General features: G+C 46.1%; 1 protein-coding gene across 2 annotated transcripts in view; it reads left to right on the forward strand.

Annotated features, from left to right (window-relative positions):
- The window catches only part of ABTB3 (ankyrin repeat and BTB domain containing 3), a 124,518-nt gene that overhangs the window by 77,135 nt on the left and 23,933 nt on the right, over positions 1–23,450 (forward strand). Inside the window, exons 5-11 of one of the 2 annotated variants that reach the window (XM_028490555.1) lie at positions 956–1,045; positions 3,050–3,151; positions 5,132–5,225; positions 5,342–5,477; positions 6,138–6,358; positions 7,821–7,999; positions 23,061–23,166. In XM_028490555.1, the coding sequence (XP_028346356.1) occupies positions 956–1,045; positions 3,050–3,151; positions 5,132–5,225; positions 5,342–5,477; positions 6,138–6,358; positions 7,821–7,999; positions 23,061–23,166 (928 nt within the window). The remainder of the gene's footprint in view (positions 1–955; positions 1,046–3,049; positions 3,152–5,131; positions 5,226–5,341; positions 5,478–6,137; positions 6,359–7,820; positions 8,000–23,060; positions 23,167–23,450) is intronic. The other variant, XM_028490556.2, reaches the window with a different exon arrangement.

Here is a 23,450-nt window from a genome sequence, read left to right on the forward strand (position 1 = left end):
GTACGCGGGCCTCTCACTGTTGTGGCCTCTCCCGTTGCGGAGCATAGGCTCCGGACGCGCAGGCTCAGCGGCCATGGCTCACGGGCCCAGCCACTCCGCGGCATGTGGGATCTTCCCGTACCGGGGCACGAACCCATGTCCCCTGCATTGGCAGGCGGACTCTCAACCACTGCGCCACCAGGGAAGCCCAGATGTCTTTTATGGTTTTAATTTTTTTCTCTATATCTCTAATCAAACTGGAAATGATTTTGGTGTATAGTGTGAGATAAGGCTCTAACCTGAACATTTTCCCAAATAGCCGCCTTCACAACATTGTTTATTGAAAAATCCATCCCTTACTTCTGTTGGTTGTGGTACTTTGTAATAAGCAGGAATCATGGGCAGATATGGAATTCCTGAAAGTCATTCCTCATTCCCTTGCCTTTTGCTTGTAAATGATAATGTCAAACCTGACGTCATGCTGGGGTCGTACTCAGAGGCACCAATTTCCCTTGACACTGACCAGCAGCTCACATAGAGCAAAGATGACACTTATATTGTGAAAGAGAAAATGTCAAGGAAACAGTGTTTACCAATTAGATAGCTTAGGGCTGATATTGCAGAATCCAGAAAGTTCCTAAGAGCTTTCAGTTGAAACCAGCCATTTGTTTTAGCAAACACTCTTAGATCTGTTGCACCCTAAGACAAACAAAAAATCCTCCGACTTAAGCCAAGATAAATGGAAAAAAAAAAAAAAAAAAACACCAAAAAAGCAATGTATGTTTCCCTTCTTGCTTCCATTTTGGTTTTCAAAATATGGAGGATTATGACCTTATAGCGCTGTACATTTACTTTAAAATACTGGATTTTGAGTACAGTTATGGCCTCCTTCACACAAGTAAGATTTTCCGTTTGTTTTGTCAAGTGACACAGCCACCTGGTAAACCTCCATTCTCTGGTTTTTAACTCCCCGCAGGGCATGACCCCCCTGATGTACGCCTGCGTCCGCGGGGACGAGGCAATGGTTCAGATGCTGCTGGATGCCGGAGCTGACCTGAATGTGGAGGTAAGGGTGCAGAGGGCTTCAGGGCCCCTGGGCCTGGCAGTCCCCGGGGAAGGTGGGCAAAGAGAGCGGGTCTTTATCTCCCAAAGAGCCACCGCTGAGGGTGCCCAGTCCAGCAAATAGGTCAGACCAGCTGTTGGATATCCTCCGTCCTGAGGCCCCAGCCCAACCAAACTCCAAGGAGCTGCCCGAAAACATTTTTCATTTAAAAACAACCAATGAGGCCACAGGAGCCCTAGCTTTTCCCTCAGTTCAGCTGTACCCAATCTCTGATTCTTCTTGATGATCCATTCCTTCTGGGATCAGGCAGAGAGAGCTCTCCTGAGCCATCAGCCCTTTCCTCTGCCAAATACAAAGTTGGTCCACGTACCCTGAGCTAAGGTGTAGCTCCCCCAGATCTTCCACCCTCCCCCACCGAATCCCGATTGGCTCACCCAGTTGGCGGGTTTAAACCACAGGTCTTAAAGCTAATTGCGAAGCTTCCTTGAGGCAGTGTGGTATAGTGGAAAGCACACCCCCGCAGGCTTTAGAATTTGACACATGGGTTCAAATTCTGAAACTGCTGCATCTTAGTAACTTGCTTTTCTGCTTGGGCAAATAGTTTAACCTTCCTGAGCCTCGGCGTTCCCCTTTGCAAAATGGCAGAATAATCACACCCATCTCAGAGAGTTGTTGGAAGAAATAAATACAGAGTAGCATCAATTTGGGACTCAGTTATTATTGGTTCCTGCCCCCGCCCCCGCCAAGGCTTATAATAGGTAAAATTACACTTTTTGACCATGTTCTATGCTGACTTAAGACCCACTCTCGCAAAACAAACAAACAAACAAAAAGAAGACCCACTCTCCTCCGGTAGCCTAATATTGGCAGTCTCAGAGGCTGAGAAGATCGATTGATATGCTGCACTCCTAACTCAGCCACCCCAGGAAACTTTTTTTAGTTCAAAATTAGATGCTCTTGTAGTCTTAGTACTGTGGTTTAAAAAAAAAAAAATTAGCATGCTTTATATTCATCTGAGGAAAGCAGGCAATAGACATGGTTTTGGATCCAGAACCATTTTGGATCTTATAAATTTCAAGTATTGGGGATTTTTTTTCCTGCTATGAATCCCCAAGCACTGTGCACATCCCTGCAAGAGCTTGTCAACTTTGGGTCCTGGTGGGGTTCTCTGGTCCTCTAGCCCATCCCACAGCTCCCAGCTCAAGGTCCTCCCCGCTCCGGTGATGAGTGAAATCAACTGCTATGAAAGCAGCAGGCATCGCAGCTATATGGGCCCAGGAATGTTTGGAAGAAAAGCCATGCGTAGGTGGCAATCCTGCAGGACCCTAACCTTTAGCTGTCCTGCAGCCTCTCTCTTGGCCTGGGGTGTTTTGAGGTCCCCATATGGGAAGGTCAATATCAGATTGCTCATTCGTGGTGTGCCCAGGGAAGGTTTGTGCTGAGGTTTCCAGTAGCATGAGGGTCCTTGTCAACCAGGAAGCCAGCAGAAGAATGAAATGAGGAGAGTGTGGGGTGAGCTGTGACCAGATGGTGATGTTCCTCCATCAGATGGCTGGTGGTATTGCTTGGCCTGAAAGCTCGAAGCAGACGTCCCCTTGCACGGGGTTTGCCACTGCCAAGAATTTCCCCTAAAGATGTGGATGTGATGGTAGTGGCCTCACACTACCTGACATCCTGTAGCTCTCAGAAGCATCACCCTCCCTTAAGCAGGAAGAGGAGACAGGCAGGGGAGCAGGCTCATTGTAGCCACCATTACAGCTTCTCCAAGGCTCCTCAGAGGTGGTCAGAAATCATCCATTCAACTCTTTTCAGATGAGACGCAAAGGAGTCCTTATTGTGATGGAGGATATAAAGTCACTACCCCACATCTCCAGTGTTTCCCGAGGCGCCTTCTAGGACATCCTTTTGTACATATCTAGCCCACATGCCCAGCCACAGATAGGTCAGATTTGCTGGTCTAAGTATTGTTAAGGTCACATTTTGAAAATAACTTCAATTTGTTTATAGGTTGTCAGTACTCCTCATAAATATCCATCCGTCCACCCTGAGACCCGCCATTGGACGGCTCTGACTTTTGCTGTGTTGCATGGACATATTCCTGTAGTTCAGGTATTAACATATTTCCCTATCCACATCTGACCTTTAATTTTACCTCTTTCATTACGCAAATTTGTACCTCTCCCAGCATGCCTATTCCCTAAGACATTCATATTGGTTAATTGCAGTTAAATATAGCACATTCATATCATATGAATGAGAATATTATATGTAATGCTCTATATGGCCTGGCTCTAACCAATATGAACTTAACACATACCCACATGCAGCCTCACACGCAGAATGGCAAACTCATCAAGTTGTTCCCAGTTGCTCGGGGGTGGGGCCTGAGCTGTGATTTTGTGGATTTGTTCATTTTTGCTTGTTGTAACATGAACATAAGACCTGGCTGGTATGAGACCTTAGAACCTTCCCTTAGGTGTGACCCCAGTGTTTGCATAGAGTCTAGTGGTTTCGAACCACAGGAAAGAAGCATCCAAGTCGCCAAGGGAGCGGTTCCAAAAGATACTTGCTTGGATCCCACTTATGGAGAATCCCATCCAAGAGGTCTAGAGTAGGGTCTTCACATGTGTCTTCTGAAACAGCTCCCTGAGTATGGAGAGATGTCCTCATCTGAGGTCCTTTGGGCACATAAGTGTGTTTTGCTTGCACCTTTTCTGGCTGTTGTAGAGTTGGTGTTCAATGAATAGCCACCTAGTATATTCTAGATCGTAAGCTCGGTTTATTCTAGATCTTAAAACTTCACTGGAAAAACGAGATCAGCATCCAGGTCCCTGACCACATCTGACCCCCTAATAAATGCTGAGCTTTGGGTACATCAGGAACTCACCTCCTTTTATGTGGTCCAAGCCTCTTAGAATTATGCAGAGCAGAAAATAGTGTGCTAGGGACCCCTAGGCAATGTTGGAGTGCCACAGGAATCCTTCATTGTTTCCTAGGTCGTGGGAATCCTTAAGACAGATCCGAAGTCATGTTTCAGGAGGTTGAGTGTGTGACATGTCACACCGAGAGCTGGCTTCTGCCTGTAGAACGTCATGACCAGCCCACTCCTAGTGGAGGGATCTAAGAAAGGAGGGGTCAGAGGGTGGCCTAGTGGACACAAATGCCATCCCTTCACATGCAGTGGCATCCCCAGCCTTTAAATCAGGAATAGGAGCAGTGGGTAGCCAAGCAAAGCCAAACAGAAGTCAGGTCACCTCTCCGCAGCCGGTGCACACGTCACGGAATGCCAGGTAGGCAGCCCCTTCCTGGCTGTGCCCTCAGTTAGCTCTGAACAGGTAAGACAGATGTTTCCCCCTCATTTTACATCAGGAGTGCTGACAGCACGTTCACTGTGAGATCCAGCATGGACAGCATCTCTGTTTTTAGGAAACCCAGGTCTCTTAGAGAATGCACAGAATGGAATCATATCCAGCAGCACTCTTGGAAGCTCACTCTGCCACTTTACTCACTGATCTTGCTGGCCAGAAAACTCAGCATTTGCCGAGCTGTCCTCAGAGCCCTCCAGGATGTTCTAGAAGCGATTCTTGTCCTGGTTGGCCCTGGTGGTCCCCGAAGAGTTCTTCAGAACTCTTGAGTTGCTATAGCTCTAAGAGACCCCACTAATACTCTCCGAGGCTTTGTGTCACCGACCCCGAATGGAAGTCCTCCAACACTCTGGTGCCACGAGCTTCTAGCTCAGTGATTCTAGAAGCTTTTAATGTACATGTAAATCACTTGAAGAACTTGGTGAAGTGCAGATTCCCATCATGCGGTCTGGGGTGGAGCCTCAGAGCCAGCATTTCAAACAAGCTCCCAGGGGCTGCTGATGCTACTGTCCGTGGACCACAATTTGAGTGTCTGAGGCTCTAGAAGATGTGAGAGGCTCTCGGTTTTTCCTCTGAGGTGCAATCGCCCTCCCCCTGTGCACATGCTCACAGACCCAGAAGGAGGGCAGGAACACTGGCGTCACACTGATTTCCACCACCTCTTCCTGACGTCTCCTCACATGCATGTCCTTTAAACATCTCAATGGCCACTCTTCCTCCACAGCTCCTCCTGGACGCTGGGGCCAAGGTGGAGGGCTCTGTGGAGCATGGCGAGGAGAACTATTCAGAAACGCCCCTCCAGCTTGCAGCCGCCGTAGGTAAGACTTGCTGATGCTCACGCCGGCCAAGGGGCTCCAGCGCGCTGGCCCTTGATGTGTCTGTGACTGTGCGTTTGCTTGATTCTCTTATAAAACCCCCTTCTCTGGGCTTGCAGGAAATTTTGAGCTGGTTAGTTTGCTGTTGGAGCGTGGCGCGGACCCCCTGATAGGAACCATGTACAGGAATGGAATTTCTACCACCCCCCAGGGTGATATGAACTCTTTCAGCCAGGCCGCAGCCCACGGACACAGGTAGGCTAGGATGGCCCAAAGCCACGAGGTCCCAAGTGGTGCTTGTTAAAAATGCAGATTCCCAAGCCTACCCCAGACCCACTGTATCTCTGGATGTGGGACCCAGAGGCAGACCAGGCCTGGCCAGCTTCATGCAGCACACGTCCACTCAGACTGGCTTGTCTGGTCCTTTCTCAACCGGCTTTCCTATCACAGAGACGTCACTCTTTGCCAGGGTTGGTCAGCTCTCATCCTGTCACCTGTCCTGAAGTGAGAAGAATCCATTTTAAAGAATCATAAAACCCCTTATGTTTGGTTACTTCCTGTCTACATTTCCTTCAGGATTAACCCCATCAGATTTTACTACACGTAACCCCAAGTGAAGCAAATTCACTATTGGGGGGGGACTGCAGGCAGACGGTTCTAGAACCTTCTAGATATTTGGGGAATGCACTTAGCTCCAAGTTGTCCTCAAGGAAACACAGCCACACCTGCCCCACCATCTCTTCCATCCACCAAACGTAGCACCTGTGGTCGGGCCTCTGAAACCGCCACCCCGGAGTTGGTCCCATCCTTCCCTTGTCCCAAGTGAGAGGTCTCCCCACTTCCCCTGCCTAGTCCCTGCCCTGGCACAGCCCTTCCATCTCTGAGTGTCTTCATCTCTGGGTTTATGATTGACAGGAATGTGTTCCGCAAACTGCTCGCTCAGCCAGAGAAGGAGAAGAGTGATATCCTGTCCCTGGAGGAGATTCTGGCCGAGGGGACAGACCTGGCGGAGACAGCCCCGCCCCCCCTGTGTGCCAGCCGCAACAGCAAGGCCAAACTCAGAGCCCTGAGGGAGGCCATGTATCACAGCGCTGAGCATGGCTACGTGGATGTCACAATTGATATCAGGAGCATAGGTCAGTCTGGGGACCCTCCGAGGCTGGGCACAGAGCCTTTTCCCAGCTCCAGGTCACACACACACACACACACACACACACACACACACACACACACGCACCCCACGCAGCCCAGGGAACTTCTCACTTGCTGGTTGGAGCACTTCCAGGCTAAGTTCTCACACCATCCCCACAGACAGCAGCATCCTGCCAGCCCCAAAGTCCCATCCTCAGGTCACCCTTCCACGATTCCCAAACTCTGGACCCTGAGTTAGAAATTTGAATCACCTGGGGAGCTTGTCTGAATACAGATTGCCAGGCCCTACACCCAGAGGCTCTGCTGTCGAGGGTCTGGATGGATAAAGGCTGGAAATCTTTATATTTAACAATCATCCCAGGTGGTTCCCAGTGGTTGGGGAATCGCTGCCTGAGAGCACCCAAATCCATGAAGCGGCCACCGGCACCAGCTAGGTTGAGGGCATCTCTTCCCTAGCAAGGCTGCACCCACTTCAGGGGCAAAGCCATCCTCGGGAAAAGTTAGGGGTGGCTCTCCCTTGAGTGAGCTATGCCGGAGCCATCTCCTCCGTGCGTCTGGGGAACAGGCTGGCCTGGCCTTCACCCCTCTAATGGCACTAGCCCCGGCCCAGAAACAGCAGGATGGAGCACGGGCTGTAAACACAGGCTGTGGCAGATCAGGGTAGGCTGAGGCCCCAAGGAGGGGCCCCCGGTGCTGTTCTGGAAACTGGTCTCTCTTGGAGGGTGGCCGTTCAATGTGGCGGACGTTTATGCCATTGCCCTGGGAGCCTGTGACGCTTGATTCTGAAGCTCGAGACCCTGAATCGTGTGCTTGTTATAAACAGTAGCGAGTGCCTCAGTCTCACAGTGAGGGGGGAGAAGCAAATCACAGCAATCAGCTGCTGGAGAGGCTTCTATCAAGGGAGAAAGACCTGATGAAGTGCCTGCAGATGGAAATGTTGTTTTGCACATGGGAGCGGCATCAGTATCCTCCTGTGTCTTCATATTCAGATGGAAATATCTGCCCTGACCAGAGCAGTGGATGGTGAGGTCCACCCGTGGGTTTCACCACCTCTAAGCTCTTGGCACAGATGTAGAGGGGATGGAGACGAAGGAAGTCAGAACTCAGAAGGATGCAATCTGCATAAAGAATGTGCATTATAATTCCAATATTCTACACAAGGATTATACCTTGTAAAATGCAGCCCTTAATAATATGAGTAGCGTGCAGAACTAAACACCCATAGTTAAGGGAATCGAATTACGACCTTTAATTTCAACTTCTGCGGGTCTTTGGGGAAAAAAAAAAAAAGCAACACTGGCTCTATTCATTGAAAGGCAGGCTCTTGGTCTCATGATGTGGTAATGTCCCCGGGAAAGGCCAGCTGCCAGATAAAAACACGCCTTCTCCTCTGGTTGTTTTCTGCCCTCCCCTCCCCTCCCCCACCCCCGCCCGCCCCCTTTCCAGGTGTTCCGTGGACCCTGCACACCTGGCTGGAGTCTTTGCGGATCGCCTTCCAGCAGCACCGCCGGCCTCTCATTCAGTGCCTGTTGAAGGAGTTTAAGACCATTCAGGAGGAAGAGTACACGGAGGAGCTCGTCACCCAGGGCCTGCCCCTCATGTTCGAGATCTTGAAAGCCAGCAAGGTACGAGGGCTTAATGCCGTTGTGCTTGTGGGCAGAGAGAAAGGCCGGGGGCTCTGATCTCCACGCTCCCTGAGCCTGTCCCACGGGGGGCCTCCCTGCAGTCACAGCGCTGGTGCAAATGTGCCCCAGCTGGTTGTACAGCCTTTCACGGGGCAGCCGCTTTACTGAGCACCTGTTATGTCCCAAGGCACTTGGGCACGTGGGACAAAGTAAAAGATACCTTCCAGCCTGGGGAATTTGCATGAAAGCTGGGGAGCTAAAGCCCACCCATGGGCCCCAAGGACATCTGAGGTGGTCTGTGAAACAATGTTAAATTGGGGGGCACCGGCTCTGAGGGGTGTGAGATGCTCAGGGAAGGCGTCACCGAGGCGCTGAGACCAGGGCAGGCCTGGATGGACATTAGGAATCCAGCAGGAAGAGAGAAATGGGTGCAGCTCTCTAGGTCAACGGGATGCAGACCTTGCCAAGGTCCCTAGAAAGCCAGGCCCTGAGAAGGCTTTTCAGGTCTGAGGATTGGATGAGCCTAGCGCTTGAGGCTCACCCCTTCCTCAAGGGACTCTGAATTCCTGCTGGCACTATGTTCCCAGCAGCAGGGAAATGCCGCAACCCCTTCACAACAGGCTTTGCAGGACCCCGGGGTCTTCAGATAGTGGGAGCCTGTGAAGTGTCAGGGAAGTAGGCCTCTGAACCAAAAGGGCAGCGTGGGTTCCCCTGCCAGGCTTGGCCAACAAGCTGTCAAGAGTGGAGAGGGGGAGCAGCCTTCTCCAGGTGGCAGGGATGGCCCCACAGCAAAGCAGCAGAAACACACCCAGCTGCTTCCTGAGCCTTGGAGCACCTGGCTGGGGTCCAGAGCGGGTCCCATTAGGTATTCTCATTAGCACCAGAGTCTCAGCCTCTGTGGGCTGGATTTGCGCTTGATGTCAGGCGCCGCTGAGACCCAAAATGGGAGGAGGTGTGCCGACCCGCGGGTAATGAGCCTCAGTGATTCCACAAAGAGCAAAACCTGCTGGAAGTATTTCAAAACCAAACTCTCCCTGCCCCTCACCCCTCACCCCACAACTTGAAAAATAAATAAATAAGGCCTGAAACTACCTAAGAAACCACCTTAGTGAAAAATCATTGCTAGGTCTGTTCCCAGGGTCTTGGTGTTCTAATTGGTTTTTGGTTTGGTTTTTTTTTTTTTTTTTTCTTCTACGGGCTATAGTGGGAGTTCCAGAAATTACTGAGGCACCCTATGTATTGAGGAAACCTAATCTATGGATTTTTAAAAGTAAACTTTACTTTGAAGAATGAGATACATCAGAAAAGTGCCCAGATCGTAACTATAAATCCTAATGAATTTTCACAAGGTAAACATACCTGTGTGGTCAGCACCCAGACTGAGAAATGGAACATTGCTAGCACGCCAGCGGGCCCCTTATACCCCACTCAGCCACCACCCGGAAAGGGCAGCCAACAGCAGCTGAAAGCAGCAGCTGGAGGCCTGGAAGAAGGCAGGGGCCTTTGGCAGATGTGGACTAGAGCCTGCTCCCTGTCAGCTGTACTGATCTTGGAGGGTGGGGGGAGCCAGGGATGGGGCAGGAGCAGCTCGTGGTCAGGAGGGGCGGTAAGTCTGGGGAAAAGGGTGCTTTCAAGAGTCAAGTTTGCCCTTATGGGGGGGGGGGGTCAATGGCACCCCCTACTGGTGAGATGTGGTATTACATCATCATGTACACTGACCACAGGGGGCAAAGAGGTGATCAATTTCCCTTGGCTGCCGGGGCAAGTCAAGCAGTCCAAACATCACCAAACATGGTGATGTTCCTGGGGTCAAAAGATGTCTGGAGAGAGATGATGGCAGAGAAGTTCAGAGAGTTGAGAAAGTGCTGCAAAGCTCTGCCTTCAGAAAGTGTCCTATTGGAGGAAAGGAGTAGCCATGTATTGCCCTTATGGGGGGGGGTCAATGGCAACCCCTACTGGTGAGATGTGGTATTACATCATCATGTACACTGACCACAGGGGGCAAAGAGGTGATCAATTTCCCTTGGCTGCCGGGGCAAGTCAAGCAGTCCAAACATCACCAAACATGGTGATGTTCCTGGGGTCAAAAGATGTCTGGAGAGAGATGATGGCAGAGAAGTTCAGAGAGTTGAGAAAGTGCTGCAAAGCTCTGCCTTCAGAAAGTGTCCTATTGGAGGAAAGGAGTAGCCATGTATCACACAGCTAGCTAGCATTGTCCCTTCTCCCTCCACTAACGGATTCCTGTTCAAATCATGTCTGCTGTTCTGTGGGCACAAATACCTGGTTCTATCAGAGTAGTGGGTAAGAATATAGAATTCCTGTAAATAAATCCACTTTATGGTCAACTCACAGAAATACAGCCATCCTGTAAAGTGAAGCGATGCCTTCTCCCCATCCGTGACGCATGCTCGGTCATACGTTACTTGAAATCCAGTTGCAGATGTGTTTTTCTGCCCCCAGTTATAAATTTTATCTTTAAAAGGGTTCAGTGTCGCTAGAGTTCTCCAGGAGTAGAACAATACAGTCATTTTTTAAAATACATATGTTTAAAGAGAGCTCCTGGCCCGTTTCTCCCACACATAACTCCTCTGGGCATTTATTCATTCTGTAGTCATGAGTGCCTACTAGGCTACTGGGGTGACAGGACCTTCTTTACCTTCTTTATGGAACTTACTGTGGCCAGGGGAGGGGCAGACACATAGTACGCAAGGAAATACATCAGCAAAAGAGAGTGAGAGCATGATAAATGCTATGAAAAAAATGAACTTGGACAACGATGTAGTCTCTGTTGGGTGGAGTGAGGAAAAGCTTCCAGCCACCCAGAGGTCTGGAGGGAAGGCATTCCAAGTGGGGGAACTGCAGGAGCTCAGGCTCCAGGTGGGAACGTGCTTGATGTGCTGGGGCAGCAGGAAGCAGTGGGACACAGGAGAAAGTGTAGGAGATGAAATCAAATGGCACGGAGACTTTCTCCATGGTGGACATTTGGGGTTTCTCTCCATGTGAACTGAATAGAACACCACTGGAGGCTTTAGCCAAGGGTGAGACATGAGCTATGTGTTTGTTTGTTTCCTTGTGGTTTATACACGTTGTTAGGGGGTTTTCCCACTGTTTTAAAATTGACTTTTGTAAATTAAACTTTTTATTTTAAGACAGTTGTAGAGTCACATGCAGTTGTAAGAAAACATACAGAGAGATACTTCGTTTCCCCCATTGGCAATGTCTTGCCAAATGACAGTTAAATATCACAACCAAGATATTGACATGATACAGTAAACATGCAGAAAACTCCCCTCACCATAAGGATCCCTCATGTTGCCTTTTTACAGCCACACCCATATCTCTTCTGCCCTCACTCCTTCCTTATGCCCCGGTAACCACTAATGCGGTCTCCATTTCTCTAATTTTGTCATTTCAAGAATGTGATTTAAATGGAATCATACAGTATGTAACTTTTTAGGATTGGATTTTCTCACTCAGCATAATTCTCTGAAGATTCTTCCAGGTCGGTTGTTGCATGTGTTGATAGTTTGATCCTTTCTTTTGCTGACTAGTACTCTGTGGTATGGAAGGATCACAGTTTATTAACCACTCACCACTGAAGGACATCTGAGTTGTTTCCATTTCTGAGCTATTACAAATAAAGCTGTTATAAACATTCCTGCACAGGTTTTTGATATGAATATAAGTCTTCATTTCTCTGGGATAAATGCTCAGGAGTACAATTGCTGGATTGTATGGAAGTTGCATGTTTAGTTTTTAAAGAAACTGCTAAATTGTTTTTGAGAGTGGCTGCACCATTTTATATTCCCACCAGCAAAGTATGGGTAATGAAGTTTCTCCACACCCTCCCTGTTTGGTGCTATTGCTATTTTTTATTTTAGCCATTCTGGTAGATGTATAAGTGGTATCTCATTGTGGTTTTAATTTACATTTCTCTAAATGGCTAATGATATTGAACATATTTTCATGTGTTTATTTGCCATCTGTATATCCTCTTCAGTGAAATGTCTCTTTGTGTCTTTTGCCTGTGTTCTAATTAAATTGTTTGGTTTTTCACTGTTGAATTTTGAGAGTTCTTTGTAAATTCTAGAAAATAGTCTTTTGTCAGATACATGGTTTGCAAATACTTTCTCCCACTCTGTAGCTTGTCTTCTTATCCTCTTAACAGGGTCTTTCACAGAGCTTGCATTTCGAGGAAGTCCAATTTAAGTTTTTCCTTTTATGGAGCTTATGCTTTTGGTGACAAGTATTAGAATGCTTTGCCTAGCCCTAAATCATGAAGATTTTCTCCTGCATTTTTTTCCTAGAATTTTTATAGTTTTCTGTTTTACACTTGAGTCTGTGATTCATTTTCACTTTGAGTTAATTTTTGTATGAAATGCGGGACTCAGAGCAAAGTAGTTTTGTTTTTGTTTTTGTTTTGCCAGTGGATGTTCAATTGCTCCAGCACCATTATCTTTCTTTCATCAAATTACTTTTGCAACTTTGTCAAGTCAGTGGGCATATTTGTGTGGGTCTGTTTCTGGGTTTTCCATTGTTCCATTGATCTATGTGTCTGTCCCTCCACCATTACCACAAGTCTTAATTACTATAGCTATAAAATAAATCTTGAAATTGGGTAAATTTGTTCCTTCCATTTTATTCTTCTTTCACAAAATGAATTTAGCTATGTTAGTTCTTTGCCTTTCCATATAAATTTTGGAACAAATTTGCTGTATGAACATCAGAAATCTTGCTGAGACTGATAGGAATTGTGTTAAACCTCTATATCAGTTTAGGGAGAATTGACATCTTTTCTATGTTAAGTCTTTCAGTCCATGAACATGTTAGTCTCTTGGTGTCTTTAGATCTTCTTTGATTTCTTTCATCAATATTGTGAGTTTTCAGGGTACAAGTCCTGGACATGTTTTATTAGATTTACACATAACTATTTCTCTTTTTTTAACAATTGTAAATGATGTTATATTTTTAATTTTTTGTCCATGTGTTCATTGCTAGCATATGGAAATACAATTGATTTTTGTATGTTTATCTCGTATCCTGTGACCTTGCTGAACTTATTTATTAGTTCTAGGAGTTTTTTGCAGATTTATTGGGATTTTTCTACTTAGATAATCATGTAATCTGCAAGTAGAGACGGTTTCATTTCTTCCTTTTCAATCTGGTCTTGGAGATTTCTTTAAGGGAAGTTTTTTAAATTACAAATTCAATTTCTTTAATAGTTATAGAGCTATTCAAAATATCTACTTAATATTGAGTGAAGTGGGATACTTTGTGTTTTTCAGGGAATTGGTCCATTTCATCTACATTGTCAAATGTATGTGTGTAGAGTTGCTCATCATATTCCCTTATTACCCCCTTCTGATGTCTACAGAGTCTGTAGTGATGGCCCCTGTTTCATTCTTGATTTTGTTAATTGGTGTCTTCTCTCTCTACTACTCTTCTGTTTTAAGTTTCATTGATTGTTGCTCTTATCTTTATTATTTGCTTGCTTTGGGCTTATTTTGTTTTCTTTTTTTTTTCTTATTTTGTTTTTCTTTTTCCAGGTTCTTTAGGTAGAAGCTTAGAATATTAATTTCAGACTTTTCCTCTTTTCTTATATATGCATATCTTTCTCAGCACTACTCTGGCTGTGTACCACAAAACTAGATACCTTTTATTCTCATTTTCATTCAGTTCAGTGTGTTTTTTATTTCCCTTGGAACTTCCTTTTTGACTTATGAATTATTTAGAAATGTGTTGTTTAGTTTCCAAGTATTTGGAGATTTTCCTGTTATCTTTCTGTTATTGATTTCTAGGTTGATTCCATTGTAATCAGAGAACACAGTCTGTATTATTTCAATCCTTTTAAAATTTTGAGGTTGGTTTTATGGCCCAGGATATGGTCTATCTTGGTTTCATGGACACTTAAAAAGATTGTTTTCAGAAATTCCCTGGTTGTCCAGTGGTTAAGACTCAGTGCTTTCACTGCCGGGAGCCTGGGTTCGATCCCTGGTCTGGGAACTGAAATCCCACAAGCCATGCAATGTGGCCAAAAAAAAGAAAAGACTGTTTTCTGCCATTGTTGAGTGGAGTGTTTCTATAACTGTCGATAAGACCCTGTTGGTTGATGGTATTGTTGAGTTCTTCGATATCCTACAGATTTTCTGTCTAGTTATTCTATCAGTTGAGAAAGGGATATTAAAATCTCCAACTGTAATTGTGGGTTTGTCTATTTCTTCTTCTGGTTCTGTCAGTTTTTGATTCACATATTTTGCAGATCTGTTGTTTGGTGCATACACATGTAGGACTGCAATATCTTCTTGGTGAATTAACCCTTTTATCATGATATAATGCCCCTCTCTGCTTCTGCTAATTTTCTTTGCTCTGAAGTCTACTTTATCTAATATTTATATAGCCACTCCTGCTTTCCTTTGATTAATGTTCATGTGATATATTTTTTCCATCCTTTACTTTCACCTTGCCTGTTTTATTAGATTTGAAGTGACTTTCTTATAAAAAGCATATAGTTGGGCTTTTCATTCACTCTGCCAATCTCTGTTTTTTAATTGGTATATTGAGACCATTTATATTTTACTCAGTTATTGCTACTTTAGGGCTTAAGTCTGCCATCTTATTTTTGGTTTTCTGTTTGGTCTCTCTGTCTTTTTTCTCTTTTCTTTTTCTGCCTTCTTGTGGACTACTTGAACACTTTTTAAATTCCATTTTTATATGTCTGTAGTGGTTTTGAGTGTATCCCTTTGTATAGTTTTTCTAGTGGTTGCTTGCAGTATTATAGTGTGTGTGTGTGTGTGTGTGTGTGTGTATAACATCATAGACTACTGTTGTCTTCATTTTACCAGTTCAAGTATAGAAACCTTACTTCCCTTTATGTCCCTTTACCCTCCCCCATTTATGACATATTATCTTTAAATATTTCATCTACATACATTTAGAACCACATCAGACACTTATAATTTTTGCATCAACCATCAAACATAATTAGGAAACTCAAGAGAAGAAGGAAAACCTATTATGTTTATCCATATTTTTGTTTACCATGTTCTTTCTTCCTGATGTCCTAAGATTCCTTCCTCTATCCTTTCTGTTTAGAGAACTTTCTTCAGCTATTCTTTTAGGGTAGGTCTTCTGGTGACAAATTCTTTTAGTTTTCCTTCATCTGATAATGTCTGATTTCCCTTTCATTCCTCAAGGGTATTTCCACTGATATTTTTCTTTAAATCAATTTGCCTTCCATTAAATGTATTTAGAAAGGAAACATTGTATTACTACCATAAATTGAAAACCTTCGTCACTTGCCGTGAATAAAAGGTACATATCAAAACACATGGATGACTATTTCAAAGCACTTGAGTTCATTGTGTGTTCAATTTCATCTTGTGCACAACTCCAGTGGGGCTACATGCTGACCTCGCAGAATCCTCTGGAGGTGGGGACACTTCCCACCTCCACCTTTCCCACGGGTGTGGCAGCGCAGAGCAGCTCACTGCTCACAGGTCAGCCCAGTGCATCCCACAAGGGAGGGGCCTCTGTAGGGAAGAGTCAATCGCTGTTGACAGTGGATTGAGGCAGAGAACTCACTGCCAGTGTCCCCAGATAGGTACAGTAATTCCACATTCTCTTGATTCTGAGACACAGCTTTTTCCACCTTCCAGCATTTCTCAAGTTAAATGGATCTTAAAAATGGGTGTGTGTGTTTAATGTGGTTTCTTTTTCCTCTTCCTAAAAGCTGCCATTAATTTTATGACATTTTAGGATCTAGAAAAATAGGGATTCGTCTGAATTATGGGAAATTGCTGTTTTGGGAGTTAAAAATGGTCAAATCTCAGCACTTTCCTTTGGTTCAGCGGTATATTGGGATGTGTTATCCTTTTTAGCTCTCATAGCAACCTCACCAAGCAGGTAGTTTTAATCCACTTTGGAAGAGAATACCAAAACCCAGAGAGGCCGAGTCACTTTTCTAAGGTCACAGAGCTAGTGAGTGAGGAACCAGGACTGGAACCCAGTCCCATCTGGTCCCCTTGTCCATGTTTTTACCACTGTGTAGAACCCCCTCCTAAGCCACCTGAAAAGGACCTTTGGGATCAATCCTAGCACTCCTTTGTGAAGAAGAGAAAGTGTTTCAGTATCTTTTTAGGAGAGGAGTGAGGGGTTAGAGGAGGAGAGGAAGGATGTCAGCCCCCAAATCCATAGGAATCCATCTCAGGGGAGTCTCCTGGTAACCGTGGTGTTAGGAACTTGGCTTCATTCCTGTCTAGTTGTATGTAGCCGCACAGTTCCGAGTCCCGAGGACCCAAGTTCACCCCACGAGCACACATACCCAGCATTTTCCGTGAGAAACCTGAATTCCAGGTCCCCAGCGGCACGCCAGTAACAACCGCTAACTGGCTGCCATGTACATGAGCCTGGCCAGACCTACCTCTCCCAGCCCAGGCCTCCCAGGTCAGAGCCTGCATGCTGAGGCTGGCCTGCTGCCCCTGGGGCTTGAGCCTTGTGGCCCTTTGAGCTAAAAGCACCATGCTTAAATGTGTCGCTCAGAGGAGAGTGTCAGCATCTGTCCCAGCACAGCCACCCAGCCCACACCCACCCCCAGAATAGAGTGAGCCTCAAGCTTGGCTGATTCCAGCCCCTGTCTTCAGGTTTGGGTCCAGAGCTAACTAAATCCATAGGGTAGCCCAACCCCACAAGAGTTGTTAACTTACACGAATTACAGCATGCCAGGGAAGCAGAGTGAATTATCCCAACAATCCCACAGTCTGGAGGAAGTGCACAGAAAAGGGCACAGAGCAGACACCTCGACAAACACAGATGAGTTCAAGGACACAGTGGTGAGTCTTCTCTTAGGATTCTCATCTCTGAAAGAGAAGCAGCCAGAAAGCCTCGGAAATGGCAGCATCTTTGGTGCTGGCATCGGGCTCATCAACATCATCCTTCACACAGTGTCCAGCCCTCAGGGTCTAGCCAGTGCCTGGCACTTAGCAGATGCTCAATAAATATTTGAAGAAAGAATTCATGAATGGATGAAAGCATAGCTTAGTGCGTGAGGGAAAGTTTACATTCATGAGAAACCTTTGGGTGTGTGTGTGTGTTTATGTGTGTGTATAACATCATAGACTACTGTTGTCTTCATTTTACCAGTTCAAGTATAGAAACCTTACTTCCCTTTATGTCCCTTTACCCTCCCCCATTTATGACATATTATCTTTAAATATTTCATCTACATACATTTAGAACCACATCAGACACTTATAATTTTTGCATCAACCATCAAACATAATTAGGAAACTCAAGAGAAGAAGGAAAACCTATTATGTTTATCCATATTTTTGTTTACCATGTTCTTTCTTCCTGATGTCCTAAGATTCCTTCCTCTATCCTTTCTGTTTAGAGAACTTTCTTCAGCTATTCTTTTAGGGTAGGTCTTCTGGTGACAAATTCTTTTAGTTTTCCTTCATCTGATAATGTCTGATTTCCCTTTCATTCCTCAAGGGTATTTCCACTGATATTTTTCTTTAAATCAATTTGCCTTCCATTAAATGTATTTAGAAAGGAAACATTGTATTACTACCATAAATTGAAAACCTTCGTCACTTGCCGTGAATAAAAGGTACATATCAAAACACATGGATGACTATTTCAAAGCACTTGAGTTCATTGTGTGTTCAATTTCATCTTGTGCACAACTCCAGTGGGGCTACATGCTGACCTCGCAGAATCCTCTGGAGGTGGGGACACTTCCCACCTCCACCTTTCCCACGGGTGTGGCAGCGCAGAGCAGCTCACTGCTCACAGGTCAGCCCAGTGCATCCCACAAGGGAGGGGCCTCTGTAGGGAAGAGTCAATCGCTGTTGACAGTGGATTGAGGCAGAGAACTCACTGCCAGTGTCCCCAGATAGGTACAGTAATTCCACATTCTCTTGATTCTGAGACACAGCTTTTTCCACCTTCCAGCATTTCTCAAGTTAAATGGATCTTAAAAATGGGTGTGTGTGTTTAATGTGGTTTCTTTTTCCTCTTCCTAAAAGCTGCCATTAATTTTATGACATTTTAGGATCTAGAAAAATAGGGATTCGTCTGAATTATGGGAAATTGCTGTTTTGGGAGTTAAAAATGGTCAAATCTCAGCACTTTCCTTTGGTTCAGCGGTATATTGGGATGTGTTATCCTTTTTAGCTCTCATAGCAACCTCACCAAGCAGGTAGTTTTAATCCACTTTGGAAGAGAATACCAAAACCCAGAGAGGCCGAGTCACTTTTCTAAGGTCACAGAGCTAGTGAGTGAGGAACCAGGACTGGAACCCAGTCCCATCTGGTCCCCTTGTCCATGTTTTTACCACTGTGTAGAACCCCCTCCTAAGCCACCTGAAAAGGACCTTTGGGATCAATCCTAGCACTCCTTTGTGAAGAAGAGAAAGTGTTTCAGTATCTTTTTAGGAGAGGAGTGAGGGGTTAGAGGAGGAGAGGAAGGATGTCAGCCCCCAAATCCATAGGAATCCATCTCAGGGGAGTCTCCTGGTAACCGTGGTGTTAGGAACTTGGCTTCATTCCTGTCTAGTTGTATGTAGCCGCACAGTTCCGAGTCCCGAGGACCCAAGTTCACCCCACGAGCACACATACCCAGCATTTTCCGTGAGAAACCTGAATTCCAGGTCCCCAGCGGCACGCCAGTAACAACCGCTAACTGGCTGCCATGTACATGAGCCTGGCCAGACCTACCTCTCCCAGCCCAGGCCTCCCAGGTCAGAGCCTGCATGCTGAGGCTGGCCTGCTGCCCCTGGGGCTTGAGCCTTGTGGCCCTTTGAGCTAAAAGCACCATGCTTAAATGTGTCGCTCAGAGGAGAGTGTCAGCATCTGTCCCAGCACAGCCACCCAGCCCACACCCACCCCCAGAATAGAGTGAGCCTCAAGCTTGGCTGATTCCAGCCCCTGTCTTCAGGTTTGGGTCCAGAGCTAACTAAATCCATAGGGTAGCCCAACCCCACAAGAGTTGTTAACTTACACGAATTACAGCGTGCCAGGGAAGCAGAGTGAATTATCCCAACAATCCCACAGTCTGGAGGAAGTGCACAGAAAAGGGCACAGAGCAGACACCTCGACAAACACAGATGAGTTCAAGGACACAGTGGTGAGTCTTCTCTTAGGATTCTCATCTCTGAAAGAGAAGCAGCCAGAAAGCCTCGGAAATGGCAGCATCTTTGGTGCTGGCATCGGGCTCATCAACATCATCCTTCACACAGTGTCCAGCCCTCAGGGTCTAGCCAGTGCCTGGCACTTAGCAGATGCTCAATAAATATTTGAAGAAAGAATTCATGAATGGATGAAAGCATAGCTTAGTGCGTGAGGGAAAGTTTACATTCATGAGAAACCTTTGGGGGATGAATGAGTCAAGCCTAGGGAACTGATGATGACCCGTCTTCTTTCCCTTTCTCTCCTGAACTTCTAGTGCTTTCATCATAATTTTCCTATTTCCTCATTGGGCAGCTTTTAATAATAGACTTCATTTTTTGGAATGACTTTAGATTTACAGATAAATGGAGAAGATAGCACAGAGAGTTCCCATAGAACCCCTCACCTGCTTCCCCCATTATTAACATCCTGCATTAGTGTGGTACATTTGTTATAATCAGTGAACCAACATGGATAAGTTATTGTTAGCTAACTACTTTATGCCTGTTTCCTCGGTTTTTATCTAGTGTCTTTTTCTGCTCCAGGACACCACGTTACCTCTAGTTGTCATGCCTCTTTAAGCTCCTCTTGGCTGAGACAGTTTCTCAGATTTTCCTTGTTTTTGATGACCATGACAGTTTTTGTGGAGTACTGGTCACATATTTTATAGGCTGCCCCTCTAGAGGAGTATGCAGTATTTGTCTCACGATTTAGACCGAGATTGTGGGTTTGGGAAGGATGACCACCGAGGTAAATTGCCTTCCTCATCACATCAGGTGTACATACTATCAATATGACTCATCACCAGTGATGATGACCTTGATCACCTGGCTGAGATTGTGTCTGTCAAGTTTCTCCACAGCAAACTTACTGTTGCCTCCCCATCACTTTCCAGACTGTGCTCTTTGGAATCAAGTCACTATATGCAGCCCTCACTTAGGAGTGGGGAGTTACGTGCCTCCCAGATAATTTTTAAGTGCTTGAGGATTGTCCCTTTGGAACAGACAGCCCTTGTCTTTACTTTCTCAGGTGATACAACACATAGTGAAGTTAGGAAGTGAGGCCAAGCTGTGAGTTCCTGGAGAGACGGGATCTTGCTCTGCTGCCTCTGTTGCCCCCAGTATGGCTCCTTTCACAGTGCTGGTCACCTCTTAGATGCTGAATAAGTACCTATTGAATTGAATTAAACAACTACCACCACCACCACCACCACCAAAAAAAAAAAAAAAAAGCCCCACGAAGAGTCCACTGGTTGCTCAGGCTTCTCTTACGGGTCACGAAATCCAGGAAATGGATCTTCATTCCTTCCCCCGAGTTGATGAGATGGGCTGAGTCACCAGCAAGGCTCCCAAGACAACCCCAGGTGCAGGTAGTGAGACCAGCACCATTCATCACACAGTCTGCACAGAGCATCTTGCAGGTCACAGGTCTCATCTTTCTTGTGATCTGCAAGTATTCACTGTGCATCCACAGTGTGTCAGGCATGCTGGGGTCAGAAGGATGACAAAATAGGCAAACTCTAGGTGAGCTGTATTAGCTTCTATTGCTGCAGTAACAAATGACCACAATTTAGAGGCTGAAGACAACAGCCATTTACTATCTCATGGTTTCCATTGGTCAGAAGTCCAGGCACAAGGTCTCGGCTGGGCTCTCTACTTAGGGTCTCACAGGACCAAAATCAGGGGTATCAGCAGGGCTGAGTTCCTTTCTAGAGACCTGGGAAGAATCCACTTGCAAGCTCATTCAGGTTTGGGTAGAATTCAGTTCCTTGTGGCTGCAGGACTGAGGTCCCATTTCCTTCCTGGGGGTCAGCTAGGGGGTCACATTTTGTTCCTAGTGTTGGGGCCTGCATTCCCTCTCAGGCTCACCATGTGGCCCCAGCCATCTTCAAGCAACAGTGCATCAAGTCCTTCTCAGGCTTCCAGTCCCTCCGACTTCCACTTCTCCCCCATCCCTTCTGAATTCCTCTTCTAACTCTAATTTTAAAGGCTCATGTGATTACAGTGGGCCCACCCAGATAATCCAAAGTAATCACCCCCTTTTAAGGTCAACTAGTTAGTGACCTTAATTACTCCTGCCAAGTTCTTTTTGCTCTGAAAGAGAACATATTCACAGGCGTGGTATCTCATGATATCACAGTCCCAGGGATTGGGGCACGCGGTCCTCTAGGGGGCACTGCACTGCCAACCACCCGGTGCTTCTCCAACATTAGTATGCATGGGAATCACCTGCAGAGCGTGTTAATGCGGATTCTGATTCAGTGGGCCTAGGGTGAGAGTCTGCGTTTCTCGCAAGCTCCCAGGCAATACTACTGCTGCTGGTCGATGGAGCACGTTTGTGTGGCAAGGCTTTAGACCAAAGGAAACAAATTTACAGTCCCCAGCCCAGGTCAAACCCAAGACAGAATTTCAATATAAGAAACTTGTGGCTCTCAAACCAAAGGGAGCATCAGAGTCATCAGAAAACTTGTTAAAGTATTGACTGGTGGGCCCCACCCCCAGCCCACGTGAGGCTGAAGTCGGATGGGACCTGCGGATCTGCTTTTCTAACAAGCTCCCAGGTGATGCTATGCTGTTGGTCCAGGGACCACACTTTGAGAACCACTGCTGCAGCCATGAGACAGTCACTCTGTGAGTGTTAAGTGAGAGGAGCAGGTAACACCTTTTGGTCATAAGGCATCATCTTTGAAAGCAGAATCCCTTTTTCTGTCCAATATGATTGCATCTCCTTAGGCACCTCTGTGGACCCCCTCTGAGGTAACATGGTGCCTTGCAGGATCAAAGGGTTGGGTTTTCTTTCCATATGTTGAGCTGTAATCCCTCTCTTTCAGGAACACAGTGAAGTAGATTCAAGAAGAAGAACTGCTAACATCATTAGTAGTCCCAAACCTATCTTTTAAAATTAAAAATAACATTTATTGTTTTTATGACCAAAGCAACACTTGTTTATTATAGAAAATATAGATAAAAAGGAAAGGGAAGACATCATCATCCTACCCAATGGTAGCTACTCTTTTTCCAGACCTTTCTTTATACATCCAAATATATATGTAGCATTTTACTTCCAAAAATACATGGTACAAATTGTGTTGTAACCTACTTTTCTTAATACACTGTAAATGTCTAGCTATCTACCTCTGTTTTTAGCCCCTAGTTTCAATCCCCTTCACCCAGTAAAAAGCATTCCAAAAAAATGCTCTGATCCCTGGGCTTCCTTCCTGCACACCTGCAGCTGGAGGGAGATTAATGAACAGCACGGGCCCCAACGGGAAGGGAGGCAAGAACGTGAAGGGCGAAGGGCGATCAGAAACAGGCTCCCTGAGCAACTGGGGCAGTTTTGCATCATAGAACTATTCCCCCCACACACACACTTTTTTTTTGGAGGAGGTGATTCAGCTGAGCACTCCTGGATCTGGAAATGCCTCAGCACCAGAATCAAATTCAGAAGAAAGCCGAATCAGGAGGATTTGTATCTTGGTCATGGATAGCACAAGCACAGGACCCACAGGGCTTCCTGCTGCGATTTTCGGGGTAATTACCTGCTGCCAGAATTTTGGAGTATTAATAAAGGTGTGTTTAGGGTGAAAAACTTATTTTCCATCCTGTGAGTTACAAAACTTGTTTTCTAATGGATAGTAAAGAAATGATTGGAGCAAGAAAGGATTTAATTACAAATTAAACTTCCACCAACGAACCTGCTAGAAATAGTGGACAAACAAAGCAAGCAAATCCAGGGCCTGAGGGGCAAAGTGAACGTGTGATATTGGGGGAATTTCTCTGAGAATCTGCAGTAAGTCTGTGGGCTCCTCTCGCCTGGGGGGAGGAACCCATTGCTACAGCACAGCTCGGATGAGTGCACAGCCCCCAGCAGTGTGAGCTGTTCTTTCCTTTCCGCAGAACGAAGTGATCAGCCAGCAGCTGTGTGTCATCTTCACTCACTGCTACGGGCCCTACCCCATCCCCAAGCTCACAGAGATCAAACGGAAACAGACCTCGCGCCTGGGTGAGTAAGTGCTTGCCGGGTCCTGCCCTGCGCTGTTGCTTTGTGATTTGAGGGCAGGGAGCAAGCAAACGCCATAAAAGAAGGTGGGAGCGTTGGAGGGCAAACGAGGCGGATACTGGAGTGAGGTAGGTGGAGATCGGGAAATCACCTTTGTTGTGCGATTAAACTGTTTGGAGAACATACCTTGGAGGTGTGGACAAGGGAACTCGCCAAAATCTCATCCCTCCATTGAGTGCCTTTCTACTACCAGTCACCGACAGTGACGGGCTGCCCGAGACCTTCGG

This window comes from Physeter macrocephalus, chromosome 6 (assembly GCF_002837175.3).
Source record: "Physeter macrocephalus isolate SW-GA chromosome 6, ASM283717v5, whole genome shotgun sequence".
Lineage (NCBI taxonomy): Eukaryota > Metazoa > Chordata > Mammalia > Artiodactyla > Physeteridae > Physeter > Physeter macrocephalus.